The sequence below is a fragment of the Sebastes umbrosus genome, chromosome 5 (assembly GCF_015220745.1).
Source record: "Sebastes umbrosus isolate fSebUmb1 chromosome 5, fSebUmb1.pri, whole genome shotgun sequence".
NCBI lineage: Eukaryota > Metazoa > Chordata > Actinopteri > Perciformes > Sebastidae > Sebastes > Sebastes umbrosus.
This window is the reverse complement of record NC_051273.1, coordinates 17493304-17519664: the sequence shown is the minus strand read 5'-3', so window position 1 is coordinate 17519664 and position 26361 is coordinate 17493304. Positions and strand designations below refer to the sequence as shown.

Genomic DNA, 26361 nt, shown 5'->3' with positions numbered 1-26361 from the left:
TGGAGCACGCTCACATGCACTAAAGGCACGCGCAGCCGGCCCGGAGAAGTTTGAATTACTATATACTAAACACACACTAAGGGGCAGTGACTTCATTCTCTGCTCAGGTAGACATTACTCCCCTATATCTTTATATAGCATGTATTAATAATCTGAATCAACCAAAAAAATAAGAAATATTATTGTAGATTAAGCTGCCCAGCAGTATTTAAAATCTGCTTTATAACCAGTTGACATATTAAAGTGATGTATTGTAATGCATCAATAATTATAATCCAATAATATAATATATTATTCTGACACAGGCCTTTTTGCATAATAATACATACTTTTACTTTTGATACTGTAAGTACATTTTGATTATAATACTTTGTATTTCTACTTAAGTAAGATTTTGAATGCATGACTTTTACTTGTAACAGAGTATTTTTACACTGAAGTATTACTACTTTTACTTAAGTAAGTAAGGTTCTGAGTACTTCTTCCACAACTGTCGAATAGTCAACTACTCAGGGTCACTCCTAATACAGTCTATGGCTGCAAATATCAGAATGGATTGGGGACATATTCAGACAAAATGGGGACATAAAACATATTGACTCAGACTTAAGATGGCCTTTTGGATTTTAAAATGAAAACAGAACACTAGTAGGGTACAGACGTGGGGGTTAGTCAAAGTAGTGTTGTTCTTCTTCTACCTGAAAATGATGCTTTGCAAGTCGAAAGGGTATTCTATGATCCCAGTGGTTGGGATTCGAACCCTAAGCACGTCCTGTTGGGTTGGTAGATAGAACGGTTCAGCAATACGATCCAGATCACTTAGATAGCTAGAGACAGGAAGAGACAGAGAGCAAAGAGAAAGTGAAGCATAACCGCAGATACAGCACACCCCCTCCAAAAGCAAGTGGATCAGCCCAGATGCAACCACAGAAAACCATTCCCAAGAGTTATGAGGGGATTAGGTGACGTTTTGTACCTCCACCCCCAAACGTTCTCTTAGAAATTTAGCTTCATCCTTGATGGCAGCTCCCAAAGACAAAACATTCCTCAACTTTATCATCTGCTCCCCCTCACAGTGCTCGCTGTGAAGGTTTAGGGAAGCAGGAACCTTTAACTTGAATCCAAAAAGATGATTTAGCACTCAAGAGGCCAACTTTGAAAAAGAAAAATACTGCCTTTCTAGTGAGACTCGACAGGAGGGTTGGGGCCTGTTCTTTAGGTCGGTCTTTGAGAGTGTACCATCAGGGATGTGTTAAAGTGCTGAGTCCTGTGCAGCACAGGGGGAGATGGGAGATAGCGGCGTCGACGGTTTCCAACTGGCTGACCAACTGTCGAGCAGCTGGCCAATCAGTGACATCATCGGCAGCACTTGACACCAGTACCTGAAGATAATATTCTCCAGGTCAAATGGGTACTCAATGATACCGGTGGTAGGCACTCGGACCCGCAGCACATCCTGCTGAGTGGGCATGTACCCCGCTGTTGCTATTCGCTCTAAATCGTTATGGTAACTGTGGAAGGGGAGGGAACACATGACAAAGATGCACATGTGGGCAGTCCCAACGGTACGAGACCACAGGTATCATGTGCAAAGAACAGACACAAAACAACATTCAAACAAATATGCATATAGCCAGCAGTAGCTCATAAAACTAAGTACAGTGGAAACCGCTTATAGTGATCAAAAAGCTTGGGACTGAATTAGGGCTGTAAATCGATTAAAATATCGCATGATTGTCCATGATTACACATTTTTTTATCAGTTCAAAATGTACCTTAAAGGGAGATTTGTCAAGTATGTAATACTCTTATCAACATTGGAGTGGGCAAATATGCTTGTTTTATGCAAATGTATGTATATATTTATTATTGGAAATCAATTAACAACACAAATGATGACAATTATTGCCTAGAAACCCTCACAGGTACTGCATTTAACATAAAAAATATGCTAAATGCAGTACCTGTGAGCTGGTACCAATGGATTCATTAGGTTTTGTAGTTTCATATGATGCCAGTATATTCACTCTAGATTTAAAACTGAGCCCGCTAAAGCCTCGAAAAGATTGATTGCGTTAATGCATTAAAAAAAATTGTGGCGTTAAAATGATTTTGCGTTAATGCGTTATTAACTTTGACAGCCCTACAGTATACTTCCTATACAAATGCTATTTAGATAATTTGATTATAGTAATCAATAACTCCGCTTACAGTGTTCATTTTGGGTCTTTTCAGTCATTACAACATGACAAACATTTTAAAGCTACGTTAGAGTAACGTTAATTTAATTTTTGTTTTGTTTTTTACTTTACTCCCTTGATACTTTGCCTTGCGGACCGTCAGCTTTCCGGCTGGATACCTGAGGCTGACGCTGCACATGATAAAAAACAATGTGCACAGGGAAAGCACCTGTGGTTGAAGCCACCCCTGTCAAGTGGATTGATAATGCCAGGTCACGTAATGCCCCCAAAGTGAAACTTTGCCGATCCTCAACCAGCTCTGCGGCAGACATGCAGACCGGCGCCCGTCTCCCTCCATGCTACTACCGGGCGAGCGAGCGAGGAGCCCCGGCAAAGGGGTGCCGTGCTGCATGCACACTCGCGTTGCAGAGCCGGCCAAAAACAGCAATGTCACACCCTCATTGAGGGAAAAAGCAGAAGAATTGGCAGTGAGTCACTGAATAGCGAAGCGGTCCGTTTCATTAATTTGTATTCATGTAATAAATATACAAATGTCAATTAGATGGTAATCTGCATGAGAAATGATGCACAACAACAAAAAATTGGTTTTAATAATCATCTGCTTATAGTGATCAATTTGATGCGGACAGACGTGATCACTATAAGTGGTTTCCACTGTATACACAAATACATCAATGTATAAACTTGAATTTTCCCCCCAAATCCTCAACTTTTTATGGAGCCATATTAGTCTGAAATTGATTAATGTAGGTTGGAATTAGCTCTGATATTATTAGCAGTCGTTTATAAACCTGCCAACATTTCCTTCTCCCCGACTCTCCCCGTGTGACTGAACTCTCTTCGCTTCCTCCGGTCGAGTGAATGTTATCACGGGTAAAAAACTGCTGAAAAAGGTCTATTAGCATCTGCCAGGTGTCTGTGATTTCATTCCTCGTGTCTATACCACGGAAACTGCTATTTACCAACTTCATCACTTTGCATTAGATATCTTCACAGCTGCACAGTGATACTGCTTCTACACATAAAGTAAATAATTAGTCATTCTAGTAGATTAATAGATCGTAGACGTACTATTTGGTTGAGTCGGAGAGCTGGTACTCTCTCCTGCGATCATAGGCCTCCTGGATGCCAGGGTCAGCCCACAGCATCTTTATCGCACTGGTGTACGGCTGCTCGAATGATGAAACCTTCTCCACGTCCACCTCGCGCACCACCAGGGCGTTATTCTGTGAGAACAGGAAACAAAGCAAAAAAAAAAAAAAGCACACTTTTAACAAAAACATGTAGATTTAGGAACTGAGGAATTTATGCAAAATGAAACTCATGAGTGAAATTCACAAGTGACACATCTCAAAGTAGGTGGTGTCAGGTGTGGTCAAGGGGAATATAACGTCTTTCTATATTGGCCACATTTATTACCTTTATAGTGATATATTCCTATAGTATACATACTACAAACATATCCCCACTTTTAAACGACCCTTTTTTAGAAGACACAGTATGTGGTCTGGATTCAGTTATAACGATGAGTTATCAGAGGCCACAGTTCTACAAGAGCAGTTTATTTATTTATGATTTATTTGACTGTGATTTGCACGAGATTAACTGGTCTGGTTGGATTGAGCAATCAAGCACACTGGTTACTGGTCATGCAGACAACAGTGGCAGACATTGCATAGCAGGGTCCAAAACTTACACTTGCAAATTGCCAAATGTGCCGCGTGTAGGTGCGGCGGCCGGTAGCTCCGATGAACTTCGATACATTTTGTTTTAATTTGTTGTCTTTTTGTCTTTATTACTAGAGCACGTATGGAATATGACAGAGATACAGTCATCAACATCGGAAAAGGAAGCGTGGGGATTGGATAAAGTGCAGCGGACCTTGAGTAGACCACTGCCAATGGCATCTTCGAACCATCCAGCCAGACCAGCTGGACCAAACGCCACCGAAAGCAGAGTCAATCACCACAAAGACAAGGATTCAAAGACAATAAATGATGTTTGAATCCTTGAAATGTAGTAATTGGTGAGTATATTATGTACGTGTATGTATGCACGTACGGAGGGTCGAACTTGTGTTCGTCACAGCCCCATGCTTGCGGGACCGCCTTTGTATACGTGGAGCAGAAATGCTCCGACACAAGGATGCTTTTCTGCTTGTGGATACTGTTCGGTGCGCTCGTATCACATGCACGCACCTGGTTTTTATGTGCACGGGTTTTGAGAATTATTACGCCACAGCATGTGACCAGTTTTAAAGAAAAAAATGGAAGAAAATAACATGAACTAGTTCATTTTTGGGACTGTGAACTTAGTTCAAAATTGTGAACTATGAACGTGAACTGGTTCATTTTAATCTGTGTGAACTAAACTTTGAGCTAGCTCTGGGGAAGTGGGAACTTGCACATTGCACAACAATTAGTACACATTGTACGTACCTTGTTCTGTTCGTACTTGTACGGGATCTTGAGGGTCTCAGTTGCACGGATCATGGCCTGCATTGAGGTGAAGATGTTCTGGTAGACCAGTTTGGTGAAGCCCTTCTTATCCTCATCTGTGTAGCCTGACCCATGGATTATTCTCATCTGCTTGATGAAGGTGCTCTTTCCGCTCTCTCCAGTCCCTGAAAGGAAGACAAGAGGACAAGGGGTTAGCCGACAACTGAAAAATGGTCATAAATGGATACAAGAAATAGTTAAGACAGTTGTCTTCCCACCCTTGACGTGACCCGGGAGCAAAACAGAAAGTTATAGTATCCTACAGTGCTGACCTACAACTGGAAAGAAAAGAAAAAACTAAAATGAGACATGGGCGGGTCCATCTCCATCAGCGGTTGAAAAAGCAGTGACGTAGGTTACCAGATTAAGCTAGTCGAAGCTAATCAATAAGGTTAAGACTAATATGAACGTTCGCACTAGCTGAGGTAAAATTAGCTGTGCTTAGTTTGGAAATAACTGGAAGTGTTAGTTCTGAGTGCTTTAAGTGGGGTGGTATGAATACTCCTGTGTTCTGTGAGGTAAAATTACTGTTTTTGTGAATCAAGTTTGGTTGATTTGAAGAGAGCGATATAACGGCTTCAGTTCCCCGTCGGAGAGGGCTGTGTGACAGCAAAGTAAAGCGGCTGTAGACGGGAGCAGCATCGTCTAGTAGCTCTGTCACATAGTCAGCAAATGTATTTCTAAGGGCAAACCAAGCAGTAAAATAAAAACAAGTCAACAAAGCATAACAAACTTGGTCAAAATGTAGCCTTTTTTATATAACTCATATTTCTGTGGTAATAAACTGGCTGACCTCGTCTGTCCTCCTTCAACCTGCTGCTGATACACAAGGCTGTGAAAGAATCTACACCATCATGCCCCCAGGCAGTGGGCCAGACCACAATGCCAACTCAGTCTCTTTCTGTGTTTTACCAGTACAGGCTGCTCAACTGAACGGTCCTTACTTCCACATGGTGTCAGCTCCTAGTTCACATATGGTTAAATTACCTTTTTATTCCATTAAAACAGTAAAATCTTCTCTAGAAAAGAAGCTAAACCAAAAGTCTAAAGCAGGGTTTTTCCTGCATAGAGAATTACGAGGCGCCCCGCCTCCAGCTCTCGACAAAACTCTGACGGGTGTCTTCATGGAAAACACTATTTTCTAATATGCATTGCACTTTCTCGATTTCCGTCATTTGTAACTGCAATTGCGGCATTACGCCATTGCGGTGGCGCTGTATCGTAATCAGCACAATGAAACAAGAAAGGTGCTGCCAAAACTGCCAAAGAAGAAGAAACGAGCCGTCTGTTTTGTTTTTTCTTACAAGTAAATGTCCTACATTCAAAATGTTACTGAAGTATAAAAGTATTAGCATCAAAATATGCTTAAAGTACCAAAAGTAAAAGTAGCCTACTCATTATGCAGAATGGCCCATTTTATAATAAAATATATTACGGTATATTATTGTATTATAATTATTGACGCATTAATGTGTTCATCACTTTAATGTTGCAGCTGGTAAAGGTGCTCATTTTAACTACTTTGTATGCTTAATAATGATATACTACTTAATAATACACCACAGTTTATTAGTTGATTTTTATTTCGTATTAAGAATCTGAACCTGCACATACACATACAGTAGCTAGTAACAAATATTGTCAAATAAATAATTGAAGTAAAAAGTACAACAATTCCCTCTGAGATGTAGTGGAGTACAAGTAGACTATAAAGCTACATAAAATAGAAATACTCAAGTAAAGTAAAAGTACCTCAAAACTTGAGTAGCCTATAGTCAACCACTGCTAGAGTACAAAATTGTTTACAAAAACACAAGATCTAGTCTCTTAATTTTGCTTTCAAAGTGCACCAGATTGATGCATTTAACTTTAAAATGTACAACATTTTCTTCCCTTAGAGGGTCCAAGGTCAGGATGATGGTACCACCTCCACCTCGTTTTGAGCCAGGAAAAACTTATGTGAAATGTTTCTGAGATGTGCAATGTAAACAATGAAACATACTCCTTGTTTTGGCTACCACAGAGGCCTGACTGACAGTCTGGGTAAGTGGAGCAGCCCGGGTGAACCGAGTTCACTCCTCCAATTTTGTATCACAGTGACCATGCATATGCACTCATACATAAACACACCGATATACCTAGTCATGGGGAAGGAAAGTTGCTTGAAAACGCAGAGAAAGAAATACACAGATCCCTCACACACCAACTTCTCCAAGAAAGCAGATTCTGTATCTTTATATGGACATATTCAGCGAGCAAACTACCAACCCAGGCTTAAGGGGAAAAAAAGAGGAACATTCAAAAGACAAGGCAGGTAGCGGTCTAACCCAAACTCAACCTCTAGTTTCACTACATGTATGTAGCTCTCTCTCCAGAGCAATCCTTCTCTCTTCCACCCCCATTCCACCTCCTATTTTCTTCCTCTACAACCCTGCTTGAGCTCTCCACCACTCATCTCTCCATCTCACTTCTCCCAACATTCAAGTCTGAGTCACTGCAGCTTTAGCTACACGTATTCTCTCTGATTTCTTTCTTTCACTCGTCCTTGTTCTACTGATCTCAACTAGGGCTGCTATCGACAATTATTTGTTATGAACTTAGCAGATTGCCTTTTCTAATAATCAAAATATTCTCTAGTTTAAAAGGGACCATATACTGACATTTATGGTAAATACAGTCTAACGGAGCTGACCATGGATGTATAAAGAGCACAGAGCTACGGAGAACTAGCGATGGACTTGGCGAAGTTGGCGGAAGTAAAAAGAAGATACCAGTAATTTGTGAGGGAAATGTCGGTTTTCTTTGATTTTTGGGTTGCTGGAATTTGTTTTTATAAATAATGCTTGACAATGACTGATTTATTTGACTTCAGGACATCTCAGTCTACATACTTGCTGAAAATCAAACATTTTTACTAAATCAATTTAGATATTTTTCAAATTAAAAGTCCCTAGAAGTGCATGATTCAACTTTTTCCCATGGTCTAGTGTTATAATCGAATCGCAATACTTGTAGAATCGCAATACATATCGAATCAGCACCCAAGTATCGTGATAGTACCGAATCGGGAGATAGGTGTATCGTCCCAGCCCTATTAGCATACACTGTGTCCAATAGTGTGACAGGAAAGCTGCACATCGGGAACTGGCCAAATTGGGGAAAAAGGAAACATGCAAAAAAAACACTAGTGACGCTGATAGTGTTTACAGCCACATTGTGTAGGCAGAACTGTAGTGGCTGATTAGATAAAGGAATGTGATTGGTGTGATAAAGTACAGCTGGTATTCCCAAGGCAAAGTAGCTGAAATGTCTTCCAAGGATGACAAGAGTCAAGTTTGACTGTCGCTGACAGAAGAGCACAGTTCAGTGTACAGTGAAGGAGTGCCCCGAGCGCCGCCTGCCCTCTAACCAGACAGGATCTTTCACTGTGGAAAGCAAGTCAGGCAATATTGGAGTTTCCCCTTCAGACAGAGTATGTCTTTGAGAGAGGGACATAAATAGCAATTGTCAGGACACAGCGCCGGAGAGTTCACTTTCTCATTGACTAAAGAGCTGAAGAGAAGGATGGGGTGTTACTGGGATGTGAGGGAGTAAAGAAAAGAAAAATACTGAGAGTACATTTTATGCTTTCATAATTTCCAAGCAGAGAAATAACGGGAGTTAACATGCGATAGATACATCAGCTTTGTCTTTTCCAAACACACACAACCAGAAGAGAGGGGACAAAAAGGACAGAGGGTGTCATATGCTGTACATATAGTAAAGCCCCCTGAGGTAAATTTGTGATTTGTGATATTGGACAATATGAATAAAAATTGACATGTCTTGTAGGCATGATCAGCTTAATTCAACAGATCCCATTGTTCTCCTGCCTGACTGGAAAACCCAGCAGAAGCATTTCTCACGGACAAGCTACTGTACATTCACTGGAGCTACTCCTGAGGGGTAATGCTTGTTCCCATGGCAACTCCTGTCCTGGACTCATAAATACATGGCAGAAAACACCAGCTGATAGGCTTCAGTACATCTCCACAGAGCCCAGTCAAACATGCAACTTTAGCATTTCTTAATCCCACAATGTCCACAGCCGGTACTCTACTCAGCCTATGGGAATTAAACGGTTACGAAAGTAAATAATGGACAGAGATTTTAACCTTATAAAGCATCTTATTCTCCACTGAATATTGGGAACTTTCTATCTGAATTTGTGAACCCTAAAATAAAAAAAAAAAAGGTTTTGAAATTGCACAACTTTAAATCAACTGAAATTTTAAAAGAGGGCAATTCCGACCACATGAATTCAGAGATGATTGTCAAAGTATAATCTGTCAATGCTATAAACTCATTCGTATTTAAAAGGGACTGTCCATTATTTTTGAGGTTTTTATATCGTTCTGTAGCATCACAGTGGTTTTCCTTATGTATTCAAATCCACATTTTGGTCAAAATATGTATGTTTTAGTGACAAAATGCTATTCTCCCAAGCCCTTCTAAAAACTTCCTGACGTGACCTAATGTAGTTTTTTGCATGATGACGCTGCTACATGTACAGTATATATACTGTACATCCTTATAGTCATTGTATTAACGTTACATACAGTAACTTAGATGGCGTTCGACATGCTTCCAGTTTGGAGAAACAGACAGGATTACTGGTACGGAAGCTAAGCAATGTATTGCTGTTTGGACGCCACGTTAATTCTGATCCGAAGGTCACACAATAACACAAACAAATTAACTGGTTGATGCAGCGGTAGACCAGCAACTATGGTGTTCCTCGAGGTAAAATTACTGTTTTTGTGAATGGAGTCTGGTCTGGTCTTGAAGACGGCGATATAGCTGCTTCAATCCCTCATCAGAAAGAGCTGTCTGACGGCAAGGTAAAGCGGTGAAGATATTCTAAATATAGCATACACTTAAACTGATATTGATTTTTTTAGGTGTCTAGAATAAGTTTTTCTGCTGCTCCCGTCCACAGATGCTTTACCTTGTCAGACAGCCCGTTCTGACAGTAATTGAAGCCGTTATATCGCAGTCTTCAAGACCAGAGCAGACTCAATTCACAAAACCGTCATTTTACCTCACAGAATGTGGGAGTATACATACAACCCCACTTCAAAAAATACAAACTAACCCTTTCAGTCACTTCCAAACTCAGCTAACTTTGATTGAGCTAGTGCTAACATTCCCATTATTCTTAACCTTGTTGATTACCTTCATGATTAACTTACTTAGGAAAACTAGGTCACTTGTTCAATTCAAGTATTCAGTTGCTTAATATAAGATTCAAATTTTTATGTCCATTATTTGCTTCCATAAAAAGTACTAAAAAACAAACAATACAAAAAGAAACTTTAAGTTGTAAAATGTACTATGTACATTATATGAATATGTGGTGACTGTGTATTTTGTTAAACATGATAAAACACACTTTTATAAAGATTTAAATACTCAGTTTATTAGGTACACCTTGCTAGACACTCAAGCAAACTGATACAACAGCTCTGTAATAAATCCAACTAACCGTTAACTCACAAAGAATAGGAAAAAATAGTTGAAACAGATGCTTTTCATTGGGTCGGGCCAGCTGCAGGCCACGGCAGACATTTCAGCTGTGGTTTACATGAAGAGTAATAACTTGAAGCAGAGTTTGGCATCCGCGTTGAAAGAGAAAGAACAAAAGAGAGTCGAGGAGACGAGAGGGAAAGGAAGGAGGTGCAAAGTGTGACAGAGTGGAGGAGAAGGGAGCTCAAAGTAAATGATTCCTTAAAACTTCCCCAAGCACATCAAACAGGAAGCTCTGTCCACTTCAGCTCAGTGTTGGGAGAGGTTTGCTGAAGGCCTGTCTGACTGTACAGGAACTGAATGACTGAATGACTGAATGACGGTCTAGTGGCCCTTTTTCGCCCATAGGAGCCTCTCCAGGAACATTTTGATCGTAGGAACATAGATTACAGTACTGAGTCGTAGATTCAGCATCCCAAAAGGTTCCTGTTCCTTACCCAGTTCTGCTGGACCAGGGACTATTGGGGTTAAATTTGCCATGCTGAGAATCACCGATTCAACAAACACAAGTTTCACAACTGCCACAACTTGTGCATTTATAGCATAGCATAGCATAGCATAGCATAGCATAGCATAGCATAGCATTTATTCAGACATCAAGCAAGCCCTAACTGCTTACTATCAATATTAGGCAGTGGGGGAAAGTAACAAAATTAGGGCTTTCAAAATTAACGCAATAATACCGCGTTAACGCAAATTCGTTATAATGCCACTAATTTCTTTAACACACTTACGCAACTTGTGATTTTTAGGTTGTAGCGGGCTCAGTTTTAAAGCTAGACAGAGTGAAGATGCATCATATGAAATTAGAAAACCTAATGAATCACATGCAGTTTGGGGCAAGTCATAGTCAAGTCAGCACACTGAAACACTGACAGCTGCTGTTGCCTGTTGGGCTGCAGTTTGCCATGTTATGATTTAAGCATATTGTTTAAGCTAAATGCATTACCTGTGAGGGTTTCTGGACAATATTTATCATTGTTTTGTGTTGTTAATTGATTTCCAATAATAAATATATAAATACATTTGCATAAAGCAGCATATTTGCCCACTCCCATGTTGATAAGATTATCAAATACTTGACAAATCTCCATTTAAGGTACATTTTGAACAGATAAAAAAATGTGGGATTAATTTGCGATGAACAATTGACAATCATGCGCTTAATCGCGATTAAACATTTTAATCAGTTGACAGCCCTAGACAAAATACATTTACTTCAGTACTGTACAGGGTTCAACAATAAGGACTGCGCGCTTGCCCGGGCCAAGTCAAATGCCACTTCAGGGTAGTAAAGCTAGCAACTCACTTGCTGATGATGGAAGTAGCTAAGGAGTGAGCCATCTCGCTTCCTTCTCATCTCTGTTGAGAGTTGCACATGCACATTTGACTCAGCTAGTGGTTGCGTTCACATTATTCATAACCTCAGCTTTCTTTGGAAACCTACGTCACTGCTTTTTGCAACGGCTGAGAGAGCGTTTCAGATCACAGATGGACACGCCCTTTAAGGAACTTTTAGATCTCTGGGCTACTATCCTCAAACTGTTTCATCGAAAGAATGAGTGACTGATTCAGCATCTGCAGACTAAGACTGCATGGACTGAGTGGCAGTGTCACAATACTATTTGGATTGCCATATTGGCAGATGCTTCAGTGTACAGCTGCTATGGATACAGTAACTTCTGCTTGCTTGAGAAGAGGGTGTGTGCGAGAGAGAGAGAGAGAGAGAGAGAGAGAGAGAGAGAGAAAAATTGTTTCATATTCATTTCCCATGTCACTGTTCCTGTCACGAGATGGAACCCCTCCACCCCCACCAATCCTCCTCCCACTGCTTATATGTATAGCTACAGAGACAAGACCACATGGGACATATAAAAGAAAAGGAAATTAGTAATAGGTGGATAGCAGGAACAAGACGATGGAGAGTAACCACGCACTGTATTTTATAACATAATTTCTGCTACAGCAGTACTTCATATCATCAGTCGAAACTGACAGATTCATAGATATTGCCGTATATGATGGCTGATAAATAGTGTCATCCTTGTATAAAATGGGTGAACATGTTAAAAGCAACATCTTTAATATATCAATCTACTAATATTACAACAGCCTTGAAATTAGGGCTGCAACTGACGATTATTTTTAAAAGGGCTGAGCGGAAGCCTCCAGATGCTGAATTACACATGGGGTTTGCAGCCGGGCACTGCTGGAGAGGCGATGCATAATGCGCAGATACATCATCCACACATCGCTGCCATTTAGGGGGAGAGGGTCTTTGTGGAACGTCTGCACTCGCACACACAGAGGGATGAGCAGAGGAGACGCTGAGCGCAGACAGAACGGTGGCGGTGATCTCACAGGTCATAACAGTGACGCTCTGCAGGTTGAGCCCCTACCCACCCGGCCAAAAGCTTCTAACATTCGCTGTCATTGTGTGTAAAGAAGACATAAAGCTCGCAATTTGTAACACCTGCAAGTCCAAAATAAGTGACAAAACAGGGTTTTGACAACAAGAAGGTATTGTCGCGGTCAATAGCTGATTACTTTAAAAAGAAAAATGAGGAGAGAGAGACAATGAGAGGTTCTGACTCAGACGTCGCTGATGATGAAAGTGCAGGCAGGGAGAGACCGACTGAGCCAGTGAAGAAGAAAAAAAAAAGGGTGTGACCAACTCAGAAAGTTGGTCAAATATACAGTATATTACTCTAGTTACTCTGGACTGCAACCGCAACAATCAGGAAAGTTTTCACAGGCTGCCGCTGTAGGGTGCGCACGCAACGACATGACAGCTCCCCAAATGTGAAGTCACAACATCTCGATCACCCCCTGGTGACCGGCTGTTAGCTTAAGAAGCGTTTGATTTGATTATGAGCGGAGCACGCATTTGAAACGTCAATAACGCAGTTGATTATGTTCATTTAAATTGTAGGAAGCCAAAATTGTGATCGCGATTAATATTCGATTAAGTGTGGACTAGTGGGCACCAGGCACAGACTTGACACGGTCCATGTCATGGCATTTACAGCTACATCTTCATCTATTCACTGTAATGACTGTGGTGGGAGGGATGAGGACCAGAGCCTTTCTTGTGCTGTATTTGAATGTTTGAAATATGTCTGTGAGGAGCAAGGGGATTATAAGAGCACATCTAGATCTATGCTGAGAGAAAGACGGAGAAAGAGACAGAGAGAGGGGGGCAGCAAGCACAGGATCTCTATTCCAGTTTTGAGAAAATTCCTGGCATACTTTTCCTTCTAAAGGACATCTATGTCAATTTAATCATTTTTCCTATTTTGGTTCCCATTTCATCAAAATACCAGTTGTACTGGGACAGCAGTATTTCCCACTGGACAGAGGTTTTGCGGCAGTCTTCAACTTCACTTCCTTCTTCCTAGTCAAAGACTTAGTTGGGAACTTGCCCAGCGGTGATGTATTTCTGTGTGAAGAACTTTGAAGCTTTTTAGGTATCCAGAACTGTTTGATTTTTATATGCACAAACGCACAGGCACTCAACTGATAAAAACAAGTGCCACAACTCCCAACCGTGACCTCAGACATAAAGTGATATGAGAAGTTTTTAACGGAACCATACGTGTCTGTAATAAGCAGCCAGACAGGCGGTGACATGAGGAGCACTGGGCAGTTTTTCACAGGCCTGACTGCCACATAACTGCAGAAACTCTGGGTGTGTCAACATCAGTTTGCTCAACCAACAGAGCCGCCAGACAAACAGTGCAGAACTACGAACACCTACCTGTCTTGCCTTCGTACCACACTGTGAAACTCAATTTTTCATCTACCAGGCACAGAAGCTCAGGACTGGAAACATACGCCTCTAAAAAAGATGGCTGGGATGGCTGCTACAGTACAGGTATACTCACAACTAAAACATTACAACATTCTTATGTATGAAAGTTTCACATTGAACAGGCGAGGCAGAGAACGTTAGTCATCACATTTTGTGACTTAATCAGAGCTGATATTGCAGCAGTTGCTGTACTTAAAGCAATATTGTGAAAACCGGACAAACTCGAGAGCTGGTTTAGTCACACTGCATTAACTTGTTATGCCAGCTAGATGCCAATCTTACACAAGCACTGCCTAGTGTATACAGAGCCATAATGTCACATTGGAACAGACTCAACACATTTCCACGAAGACAACAAGTGAAACCTGCTACCATATCCAGATAACTAAAGCAGCAATATGCTGGATTCTCTATGTGAAAGACGTCCACATCATTACCATAAGCTACTGTCTTGTGCTCTTGTAAAAGCGGTGGTATACTGTGTGTGTGTTGTGAAAATTAATCAGCAACTGTTAAGATAATCTATTAATTGTTTCAGTCATTTTTTAAGCAAAAATACCAAATATTCTCAGCATCTCAAATGTGAGGATGTACTTATTGTCTTTTGTCATTAATTACAGTGAATTTAATATGTCTTGGTTTTGGAGTGTTGGTTGAACAAAACGAGCACGTTGAGTTTAGCTTTTAAGTTGATTTTGTCTGACCAACAGCAAAAAAACAAAGTAATTACTTTAAATCTCCCATATCATGTTCATTTTCACTTACTACTTAGATTTTGTGTTTCTACTAGAACATGTTTACATGCTATACTGTTCAATAAAACCTTTATTTTCCTCATATTGTCTGCCCAAATATGCCTGGATTTACCCTCTGTCTGAAACGCTCCATTTTAGCACATTTCAACGGAATTGCGTTGCTAGGCAACGGTTTGGGTTCATGTTTACTTCCTGTCAGCTGATGTCATTCACATACACCAAAGAACATATATTGCAAAGAAGTTAACGTCAATTGCGCGTTCCATTCAAACAACAGCGCCCAGCAGCAAAGCTACACTTCCGCCATTTTGGACTGAAAGCGACTACCGGACGCCAGTAAAACGTCCACCTAAAAAGTGCCGTACAAAAGTAAAACAATTATTTATATTCTATTGTCATATTCTACCGAAATGGTCTGTGTTGAAAAATAAAATATTATAAATATAATAAGCGTTTTCAGTCCAAAATGTCGGCAGCAGCTGTTGTCAAAAAAGCACCAGAGCTTCACCTTTTTGCTTCTATACTCTTTGCATACAATGCAACCGTGAATAAACTGGGACACATTTAGTTTACGTTTGAAACTGTGAAATGATCTATATATTGTATATTTGTGATATCACAAAATTACAGAAATCCTGACGGCTTGTTTCAAAGGCACAGTTTCTGAATTCTCTGTGGATTGAGCGTTTCGATACTTTCACAGTATTTATATAGCACATAGACCTGCTTTATAATCAAAAAAATACATGAAAACCTCACTTTTTACAATATGGGACCTTCAAATTAAATATGACAGTGAAAAGCAGCAACGCCTAAAAGCAAATGTAAATGACTTATTAGTCATCACAACCATCACCGACCAATTTTCTTTTAATCAGCAAATTAATTAAACTAATCATTTCAGCAATAAACTGGATGACATAATCACCTAATGCCCACCGAAATTCATACAAAGTTAGACCACCAATGGCTGGCAATGCTTCCTGTTGACAGGAAAATGGTGCCACACGAGTCATATTGGGTCAAGAAATAAATAGATGTCCTGGCTGTAATTTATTGAGCAGCGTAATGAAAATGTATTCAGTATCCCACTGGTAGCTGTGATGTACAGCCAGGTTGAAAGGGTTTGATCTGTTTAGACACAATTTACTGCTAAATGGAACAGAACTGAAAGCGCATGTGACTTTCATGGTTCATAAAAAAAACTATTTCAACATAAACCAATGCGCATTTGTCGAAACTAACTGGCAGTTTGTTGGCACAGTCACACACCAGAGCGTCAGGTCAGGCTGCATGAGTCTAGCAATTTGAGATTTCTGGGAAATAAGCTCACGTGGGTGATGATTAGCATTATCAACCTTGGCTCAGAGTCAGTCAGTGCTGTTAGACATACAGTTGTGGGAGTGAGGATACAGGAAGGCATCTGCCAACTCTGCCTTCAGCAGTGCAAGCGCCCACAATGATAGCTCAAAGAGTATAGAAGCATAGAGGCGAAACTCTGGTGCTTTTTTTAACAATGGCCGCTAGATGGCTGCCGCCATTTTGGAATGAAAACGGCAATGAGTCCATAGCCATGAATGTATAAAGAGACATCTGTAAATCAGAGGATGATTTTTTTTTTAGGTAAATCAACTTCCCAGTACGAACACTTAAATAACCCCCATTTAAATCAAAGTTGTAAAGTTTACTAATAGCTGAATCCAGAGTTATTTTCCTCGGCATAATGAACGTGCATCAGACCCATGTGACTGCACCACCCTGCACGCTCATATGACATATCCGGTTCTGCCGGCTTCCTGCAGGCTGTAATACATCACTTTTATTATCTCACAATACACCCATGGGCTGTATGCTGTAAGCCTGTACCGTGGTGGATGTATTAACGTCTCTGTCCCCAAACAACCGGCTATCGGCCAGTAGCTAGTAGTTTGACAAAGACAGAATTTAATGTAGTTATAGACTATTTACTACTTTACACGCAGGGCAAAATTTTTTTATTTTTTACCGGCGTCTGGTAGTCACTTTCAGTCCAAAATGGCGGAAGCGTAGCTTTGCTGCTGGGCGCTGATGTTTCAATAGAACGAACAATTGACTTTCACTTCTTAGCATATACGTTCTTAGGATAGCTGGGGTTCCACAGGGCAGTCCTATGATGGCCCACAATGCCACTGTACATACACACTCTCTCACAAGTCTCTTTGGTTCATTTTATCCTCTCGGTGTATGTGTGTCTTTCATCTGTACTGTCTGCAGTTTTGTTAGTTCTACAAAACTCTGCCATGACTGCCGTTACCTTGGCAGCAGCTAACAGGGATCCAAATAAATATGGCTAACACAGGGCTTATCTGCTCGGCTTACTGAAAGACTTGCTAAGAGAAACCATAATAGGCGTAGGTAGGCTCCATGCATGAGACATCCTTGGGTGTTGCCAAAAAACAAACACTCATTAACCCAGATACTACCGACCTGTTTGAGCGGTGTGCACATTGACAGATGAAGTGTGTGCTCAGTGTGTGTGAGTGTGTGTGAGTGTGTGTGTGTGTGTGTGTGTGTGTGTGTGTGTATACAGCATCCTGACTCCCATTTCAATTATGAGTTCAGGTAAATATCCTGTGCTGCCCGAGGCCTTAGCTCACTCAGATGTACAGAATGTGCTCCTGATGTTGTGGATTTGAATCCGGCTCATAACCGCTGATAACGGCGCCGAGTTCAATACCCAGACAGGCACGAGAAGGTAACCGGGTTTGACAAGGTGAATGACAAAACTAGATCAAAAGTTCAAACTATTTTAGCTCTCAGCTTTAAGTTCTTCTGTAGTAGCTCCCTGAACTAGACATAGTATTTCTGTTGAGTCGTGCATCAACACTCAACAGTCCCTCCTTGAAAATATATACATGTTTTCTATTTACCTGATGAACTAAAAATTACTGAAAAACCTATATATGTGTATGTTGAACCTTTGGCAACAGGGCTGGGCGATAATTCAATATGATAATTTCTATTTTTATTATTTTTATTTATGAGGAAATCATATATCAAGATATTGTGATACAATTACATAGTCTAAATTGATAATAACAAGCACATACAATTAGTACCGTATGTTAGTTAGTAAATTTCTCAGAAAATCTGATGTGAAATATTTTGAGGGACTTTTGAAGATTGCGGTATTGTTTTTACAACACACTTTACATGTGTGTCCCGAATACCATTTGTTCTTCTGTCTATACACACACGCACCTCTACATACAACAAACAGTAATATTACATACTTAAACCTGCCTTACCTAACAATAAGCATTCAAATACTGATTTGGAGGTTGATTACCATGGCAACGGGGGAAGTTTTGAAGCATTACAGTCAGCCCTAGCATGCTCACAGAGTCAGACACCCACACCTGATTGTGACTGAGTCATTTGTCGATATTTTTGTGTTATTGTATGGTGTCAAAATGTGCACAAGTATAGGCTAAAAAACAAGGCTCATGTTGTAGCACACAGCGTAACTTACTGAATCCATGGCTACATTATATTTCTTGTTCACATTCCTCAGAGCGTCATGAGAACTGTAGTTCCAAAACGTGAGCATGATTGTACCACAAATAAAAGTAAGACAAAGAATAATAAGAGTGACAAAATCGATTAATATTAATGTTTTTCTGTATTGCTCTATCAAAATGTTTTTTGAGGGGCTCATAGTGTAAGACTTTAAAATTCCTGTCTAGGCATTAAATAAATGGCTTTTTGTTGGGTGATACAATTAAACTGTCAGAGACTGGTCCTCAAACGAACACAATGATGACTCTTATTTCATGTTGGAGCCACAACTGATTTAAGTCAAATGATCTTGAGTTACCCGCTTTGTAACAGGGTTGTACCATATGAACACACTTCCACAGGAGTAGAAAACATATGTAGCATTTGTGTAGTACTGCATTAGTACACGTTTTACAGGTTTTTCATCCATATGACTGACTTAACCTTAAGTCAACAGTGGATCCACATTGGAAAAGTTACACTCACTGTCTCGAGTCACCGTTGCACACTACCACAATGCGCAACATGAACTTTTCTCTATTATAACAAGATGCTTTCATATTATGACGTATTTTTCTCTGTTATTACCACATCCTCAGAAACAAGAAACCTCAACCACATAGTTAAGTTTCTTGTTATAATAGAATAACTTGGAATAACATCATACTGAGAAAAATATCACAAGAACATGAAAATATATTGTCCTAAGGGTTATAGAAGATGATCAAATTGAAGATCGGGGGAAATGACAGGGCCTATTACTGGTAACTTTGTCATTGCACAGGAACCTAACTTATCATGACATCTTCTGTATACTTTATTGTGCATCTGCCAATTCCAGTAAGTGAACATACCAATGTGAAAGTCAGCTGTTTGCACTAACAAACACTCATTTCCATGTTTTGAAAAAAGGTCGAATTTACTGAAGACAGCTCACAAACTGGTGTTGTTACTGCAGCTCCCTGGGCTCTCCGGCTGTACACATTTAATTACTTGTGACTTTCATTAGCTACAGCAGGCGGCGGAGCACTCTTCTGACCCTGACTCTTCCTCAGCCTGCATGTCTACCATGCACTAGCTAACCACACTGAGGAAAGCCAGCCTGTAGCTGATAAACAGCTGGAATAATTACCTCCGCTTAAAACATTGTACAAAACCAGCAATGCTCCTTAAGCCCCTGACACACCAAGCTGACGGTCGGCTGTCGGACAGTTTGGGTCCGTTCAACTTAAGCGAATCAATGCACAAGAAGAGAAACGGACGTGAGGAAAGCAAGCCAACGAGTAGGGGCTCTTCTCATTTTTCATCTCATCTGATCGTTCCAATACACAGATATTTTCACAATAACATGACCACCTGGAATGAAGCTAAGTGGAATGAAGCTAAGTGGTGAGTGAGAGTGGTGTGAAAATGATCGGCAGACACCGCCTTGTTTCATGTACGCATCATAACAACGGCTTATATATTTGCCGTCCTCGGTCTTCCGGTTTCCCTTTTTGAATGACTAATACAAACAACTGCCACCTGCTGGTATGGAGAGTTATTTCATCTCACATCGGCGCAGAACGTACGTGGTAGTTGGCCGTTGGCTGTAGTCTTTGTGGTGTGGTCGAGTGCAACTTTTTGGCCGAGACAAAGGCGCCGCAACTGGTGGCCTTTGTCGCCGCAACTGGCCGCTGGTTCTTTGACGTCGGGTTGGTGTGTCTGGGCCCTTATAGGTCGCAAGTTAGTATTTCACACTGCATCAAACAAAACTATAAATCATTTTAATAAAAGCTTTTGAGTTACATTTGCAATTTAGACCATCGTAATCAACAAATGTGAACTGAAATATTTGGTTTCTGCTCTACCAACAACATTAGCAAGCAAATCACCAAAACTCTTTGTTAAAGTTTATTTCTTTCAACCAATTAGTGAAAATATGAAATCCAGTGAATTTAAGAAGTCACAAGCCAGAGAAGTAGTGTAGAGAAAAGACTCAAGACAGCCAAAAACATAATAAAAAGCTACCCTATGCGTGAAGGTCTATAAAAAGGATCAAAGACGTCCATAATAGTTTCCAAATGAAGTGAGACAACCAGAGTGCGCTATAACTCACACTGTAGCAGCTACATAGTGCTTAGATCCTTTTCACGCAAGCTTAAATAATGTGACAGCAGACTGCCATCACAAGCTGAAGCAAAAAAAATGTCTCCTGCAATTTGTACTTTAGCATTTTTCATCAGAAAAAGATTTGCAAGAACAGGAAAGGGATGTCTTCCAAATCAATCTCTTTCAATGAGTCACCATCCCAGAATCTCAGCTGTGAGCAGGAAAAGAAGAAGAACAATAACAGTACGTTTCCCCGCCAACAACACTTTTATATTTCTAATCAATGTTTGGCAATATGTTGGCCAACTGAATGAACAGATGCCTTTTGTGTGTTGCCAACCATGACATTTCTTTTTAGCCATTTTACAAGTAGAGAAGCAGTGCTTCGATATCTCGTAGCATTCAGTCACACTGAGACGTCACATTACACCAAAATATCAACAGATTCTAGTAGTTTGATATCTCTTATTTTATATTAGTTAAATAGCTTAGCATAGATATATCTGGTTTATTATACACATATTGACTAACTGATGTCTTGGCGACATAGGAACTGGTGGCTAGCAACATTATCAAAGGGACCCTATTATACTTATTTTCAGGTTCGTACATTTATTTTGGGTTTGTACTAGAATATGTTTACATGTTGTAATGTTCAAAAAATGGCTCTTTTCACCCTCCTGACATAGGTATAGCTAATATGTACACTTCAATATTTGTTTATTTATCGCAAGTAATATCGTCATCGCAATATTGAACAATGATATTGCACATCGCAGATTTGATGTTACTTGGTGACATCACCACGTTACGGAAGAAAAGGCAGGACTTCAAACAAGGCGTTTCAGGCAGCTCAAGAGCTGTGTTTCTGTGGGGGAAAGTAACTCTTTGGACTTTGTAACTTTGCAGACCTTTTATAAGCACAAAAAAAACTATATAACACACTAAAGGAAAGGGAAAAAGCACAAAAGCATAATAGGTCCCCTTTAAGCCACTCTGACTTATTCACTTCCAAAATATGATTAGTAGTATCTAGAGCCCAACTGATAAACAGGTATCAGATTTTTTAAAATTTCTCAAATATCAATATTGGTATTGACCTCAAAAACCCAGTATCGGTTGACAGTCAGGCTGTAGCAGTATTAAACAAACTCGCGATTTAATACACGTTTCTTTACCCTTAGCTTCACATATGCATCTGAGTTTGCCAGATCACAAATCTGACTGCATCCGTCTTGGTTTTCCCAGGCTACATGCAAATCACGCTTGGTCCTACTCCAGTCCAGATGGTGGTAGTAATGCAACTGAAGCTGCATGGTAATAGCCAAAATCTCCAAAAGAAGAATAACTTGTGCACTTTGACAGTTTCAAGCAGGTTTAACACAGAACAGACCTCTACATAAAATCTAGTAAATACATAAAACACATAAAAAAATATAACATATACTAAAAAAAACAGGCAGCTCACAATGTGACTTTTAACTACAACAATAACAGTTTAGCTAGCAACTATTCATTATCTAAAACAAACACACAGATCAAATGTATTTATGAATTACGAGACAAAAGTTTTGTAACGCCACTTCCTCAACCCTCTCCCATATGGATCAATGCTCTCTCTGTGCTGATCAGGAATCAGATAAACGCTACAACAGCTGGTTGTACCTTCTGTATGACCATATGTTTGATAATCACTGCAGCACCTTTAATGAGAGAGGGAGAATGACGACTAATAATTCCACTGCCTTTCTGTTTCATTTCAGCTACAACACACTATTTACTAGGGATAAAAAACGGTTCAGGTAAAAAATCCAAACCGTTCAGCTCGCTAGTCAGGGTTCGGGGCGTGTATGTATTGTTTGGTTCATTTGATTGTGTATTTTTTTCATGTAGAGTTAGGCTCCCGTTTATTGTCACACTAGAAATCAAGGCCTATGGAAGGAGGCTGGGACACGGGTGGACATGGGTCTTGTGGTATGTGGTATAACACATGCGCAGTGTAACTGAAATTGTGGTCGTGCGTTGCTATTGGCTCAATTTCGGCGAGTGCAGACCAGATTTTACTGCGCATGTGTTATACCCCAAAGATATGACGCGTTGATGAAGCGTGACCCAGCCTCCTTCTTAGTTGGCACAGTTGAGGTGCAGAGTGCGGCTGTCAAGTCAGTTTAGGAAATGGCGAGTGCACACGATAAAGTAAAGGATCCACCAGCATTGTTTCGCTCTGCTTTATGGGAGCATTATGGATTTAGTGTCACCTATGAAAATGACGGGAAAAAAGTGGTGGATAAAACGGCGACTGTGTAAGCACTGTGCAACACGTGTGGTTTATGCTAGCGGCAATACTTCCGATAAGATAAGCCATTTATGAACACATCACCCCGGTGTGTCCGTTGATAGCGCAAGGAGAAGAGAGTCGGGAAGGAAAGAGCGACTCCTTCTCCATGCAGCATTTAAACAGCCTCTGCAAGCAGATTCAGACATGGCAAAAAACATAACTAAAGCATTGGGGAGGTTTGTAGCGAAAGATATGCAGCCTTAAGCAGTCGTGGAGGACGCTGGATTTCAGCATATGATTAACGTAACTTTACTTGGGCGGCGCTATAATATTCCCTCTCGCCGACACTTAAGCAACATGGTAATTCCCAAACAGCCACGACAAGGAATTGTGAAAGAATTGTCTAACACAGACAATGTAGCTCTTACTACAGACAGTTGGACATCCAGGGCTACTGAAAATGACTGAACTGTGACTGGCTGCCCACCACATCACTTCAGAGTGGGAGATAAAAAGTTATGTTTTGCAGACGCGCCGCCTTCATGAGAGCAACACAGTGAACATCTCTCTGATGCACTGACACAAGCAGTGACAGATTGGAAACTGGAGAGAGGCAACAGCACAATCCCTGTAATGCGTTTTATATTTATTAATTATTTTTAAATAACACAATGGCACAGAAATCCAACCGTATTGCTTTCCAAATACTGCACTTTTTGAGTGGAAAAACGAGCTGATAATCAGGGAATTGAGACATATGTTATGCTGTTCTTTTGGGGGTTTTTTTAAGTATAGTTCTGGTTGAGCTTATGCTTCAATTTATGTTGATGGCCTTAGTTTATAATTACATCATATTTATATGAAAATAACAAAGCTGCATTTTTTGTTTGCACTAATTACTGTAGAAGACCTATTCTTTCAATTAAGATTTGACAATGAAAGAGTGTTTATGTTCCTTATGTAAGCCATACTTTTGTTAAGGCAAACATTTGTTAACTTATTTTTTGCCAATTAATAATAAGTCAAGAGGAAAAACACAGAAGGCTCTTCTCATTTTTCATCTTCATGTCATCTGATCGTTCCAATACACGGATATTTTCACGACATGGCCATCTGGAATGATGCTAAGTGGTGTGAAAATGGTCGGCAAACGCTGCTTTGTTTCATGTACGTATCATAACAACAGGTTGTATGTCCGCAGTCCTCGGTCTTCCGGTTTCCCTTTTTGAATGACGAATACAGACTACCGCCACCTGCTGGTGTGGAGAGTTATTTCATCTCACGCAGGCGCAAAGCGTACGTGGTACTCAGCCGTTGGCTGTAGTCTTTGCGGTGTGTTCGAGTGCAACTTTCTTGCCGAGACAAAGGCGACGTGAGGTGACTAAACGGGCGGCTTTCATCACCGCTAGTTCTTTGATGTCGGGGTGGTGTGTCTGGGCCTTAACCCTAAACTTGGACTTAACTGTAGTTGTTGTTTAACTTGTGGAATAAAAATGAAAAAAAACAGCTTACCCCTCAATATAACGTTTTATAAAAACGCACAATGGCTCTGCTACACTTCTTTAAACATGAAAATTAGTGTGTGGATGGCACAGCCTATTCTCTGGAGGACAGTTATTTCCCAGAGTGGGCCACCTCAGTGAAGGCCTTTTCTAGACCAGACAGACACCAGGAGACTGCTGTCTCCCTTGTAGCAGACTTAATTAAAACAAACTCTTTTTCTTTATTTAAGCCGTGTTTTACAGGCAGATAAAACTACAGTAATGTGGAAGACGACTACAGGAATAAGAGGGAACTGCTGACAGCTGAGAGAAGCTTTACTTAGCCAGACTCATGCTGGATTATCTATAAGTAATTCAGAATAACACTTAAAACATTTAAATTCAGAGGATAACATGTAGAGTTCTGACTTTAAATGGCTGAGTTAGTTTACAGTAAGATACTTGCAGTCATGTGTCTACACCATAGCCAAAATAAAGCCTGAATAACTATCACAGTAAGTCAAATTAGGAAAGAGTCATCAGGAAGTGAAGACAATCTCCTCTGTTATCCGGTGAGTGGTCATCTAACTTGTCTTGTTTATAAGGTCGTCATCAACCTAACAGTCAATGTCAAGGGACTTTTACTTTAGATTTGAAGGTAAAAGAGAAGCAAGAAGCGACTAGTCTAACACTCATATAATTTTGTCGACTAATCGATGAGTGGATTTAATCGACAGATCTGTGAAATGGAGTTTCTCCACAAAGAATCACACAAAGCACCATTTTAAATCTTGTGTTTACCAGAGATGTGCTCACAAGTTTCTTGAAAATAATTCAGCATGAAAAAAAAACATAAAAAATTACTAATAGACTAAAGAAATCTTAGTCAACAAAGACCAAAGCTAGGGATGCATCGATACTGATACCGGATCGGATATCGGGCAGATATTGACGTAAAATAGCTGGACCAGGTATTGGTGACAATGTGGCCGATCTATTCAATTCAAGTCAATACTATGTTTATATACTATATACATTATAGGCTGGAATTTAAATGCATTAAAAAGGTTTACACTTGAATTGTAATTCCTGATCATTTTGAAGATTTTTCACCAACTTATTAGTAAACGACTTATTAGTTTAATAATAATTAGCATATGTGTTATATTAATATCACATACTGTATATGTATATGTGATATTAATTTTTATTTGTTACATTTCATTTTACAATGTTAAGAAAGCATTTTTTAAGTGAAGCCTGATGTTGCTTTACACATAAAAGAATGATCCCAGTCACCTCCACACAGTGAGGCATACAGCTTATTAATCAAAGCCAAGGTATCGCTATCGGGACTGAAAAAGTCAGATCGGTGCATCCCTAGTTTTTACCAGAGATGAGCTCATTGATTTCTTAGAAATAAGTCATTCAGCATGAAAAAAAAAGCATTAAAAAATTACTAATAGACTAAAGAAATCTTAGTCGACTAAGACCAAAACGACCGATTAACCAATTAATCAATTAAAAGGGGGCAGCTTTACTGTATATTAAGCTTCCTGTGTCAATGGCTGCTCACTACTAGCTTCTGTTAGACTGGAAACATCATATGAACCACATCTGATTTGCATACAACATTAAACACAAATCCTGTGGTGTGCAGGGTAATGTGGCTTGTTCAATTTTGGGTGTAGTGATTTGCATGCAAAATCTTTACAGTCAAATCAATAGCTTAGGCACTATCTAGGATTTGTTGATACCCAAAGCCCAGGTATCGCTACCGGGACTGAAAAGTAAGATCGGTGCATCCCTTGTTTTAACCAGAGATGAGCTCATATGTTTCTTAGAAATAAGTCATGCAAAAAAAGCATTAAAAAATTACTTGTCGACTAAAGAAATCTTAGTCGACTAAGACCAAAACAACCGATTAATCGATTAAAAGGGGGCAGCTCTACTGTATATTAAGCTTCCTGTGTCAATGGCTGCTCAACACTAGCTTATATTAGACTGGAAAACACCAGATGAACCACATCTGATTTGCATATCACATCACACACAAATCCTGTGGTGTGCAGGGCAATGTGGGCTTGTGCAGTGATTTGCATGCAAAACCTTTACAATCAAATCAATAGCTTAGGCACACTATC

At 40.1% G+C, this 26361-nt stretch overlaps 1 protein-coding gene across 3 annotated transcripts in view; it reads right to left on the bottom strand.

Annotated features, from left to right (window-relative positions):
- The window catches only part of LOC119488247 (guanine nucleotide-binding protein subunit alpha-11), a 37331-nt gene that overhangs the window by 10734 nt on the left and 236 nt on the right, over positions 1 to 26361 (bottom strand). Inside the window, exons 1-4 of one of the 3 annotated variants that reach the window (XM_037769728.1) lie at positions 8585 to 8597; positions 4640 to 4824; positions 3273 to 3427; positions 699 to 827 (exon numbers count right to left, since the gene is read on the bottom strand). In XM_037769728.1, the coding sequence (XP_037625656.1) occupies positions 699 to 827; positions 3273 to 3427; positions 4640 to 4824; positions 8585 to 8597 (482 nt within the window). Of the gene's footprint in view, positions 1 to 698; positions 828 to 1382; positions 1512 to 3272; positions 3428 to 4639; positions 4825 to 8584; positions 8598 to 26361 lie in introns of those variants that run through there. The other 2 variants (XM_037769726.1, XM_037769727.1) reach the window with 2 other exon arrangements.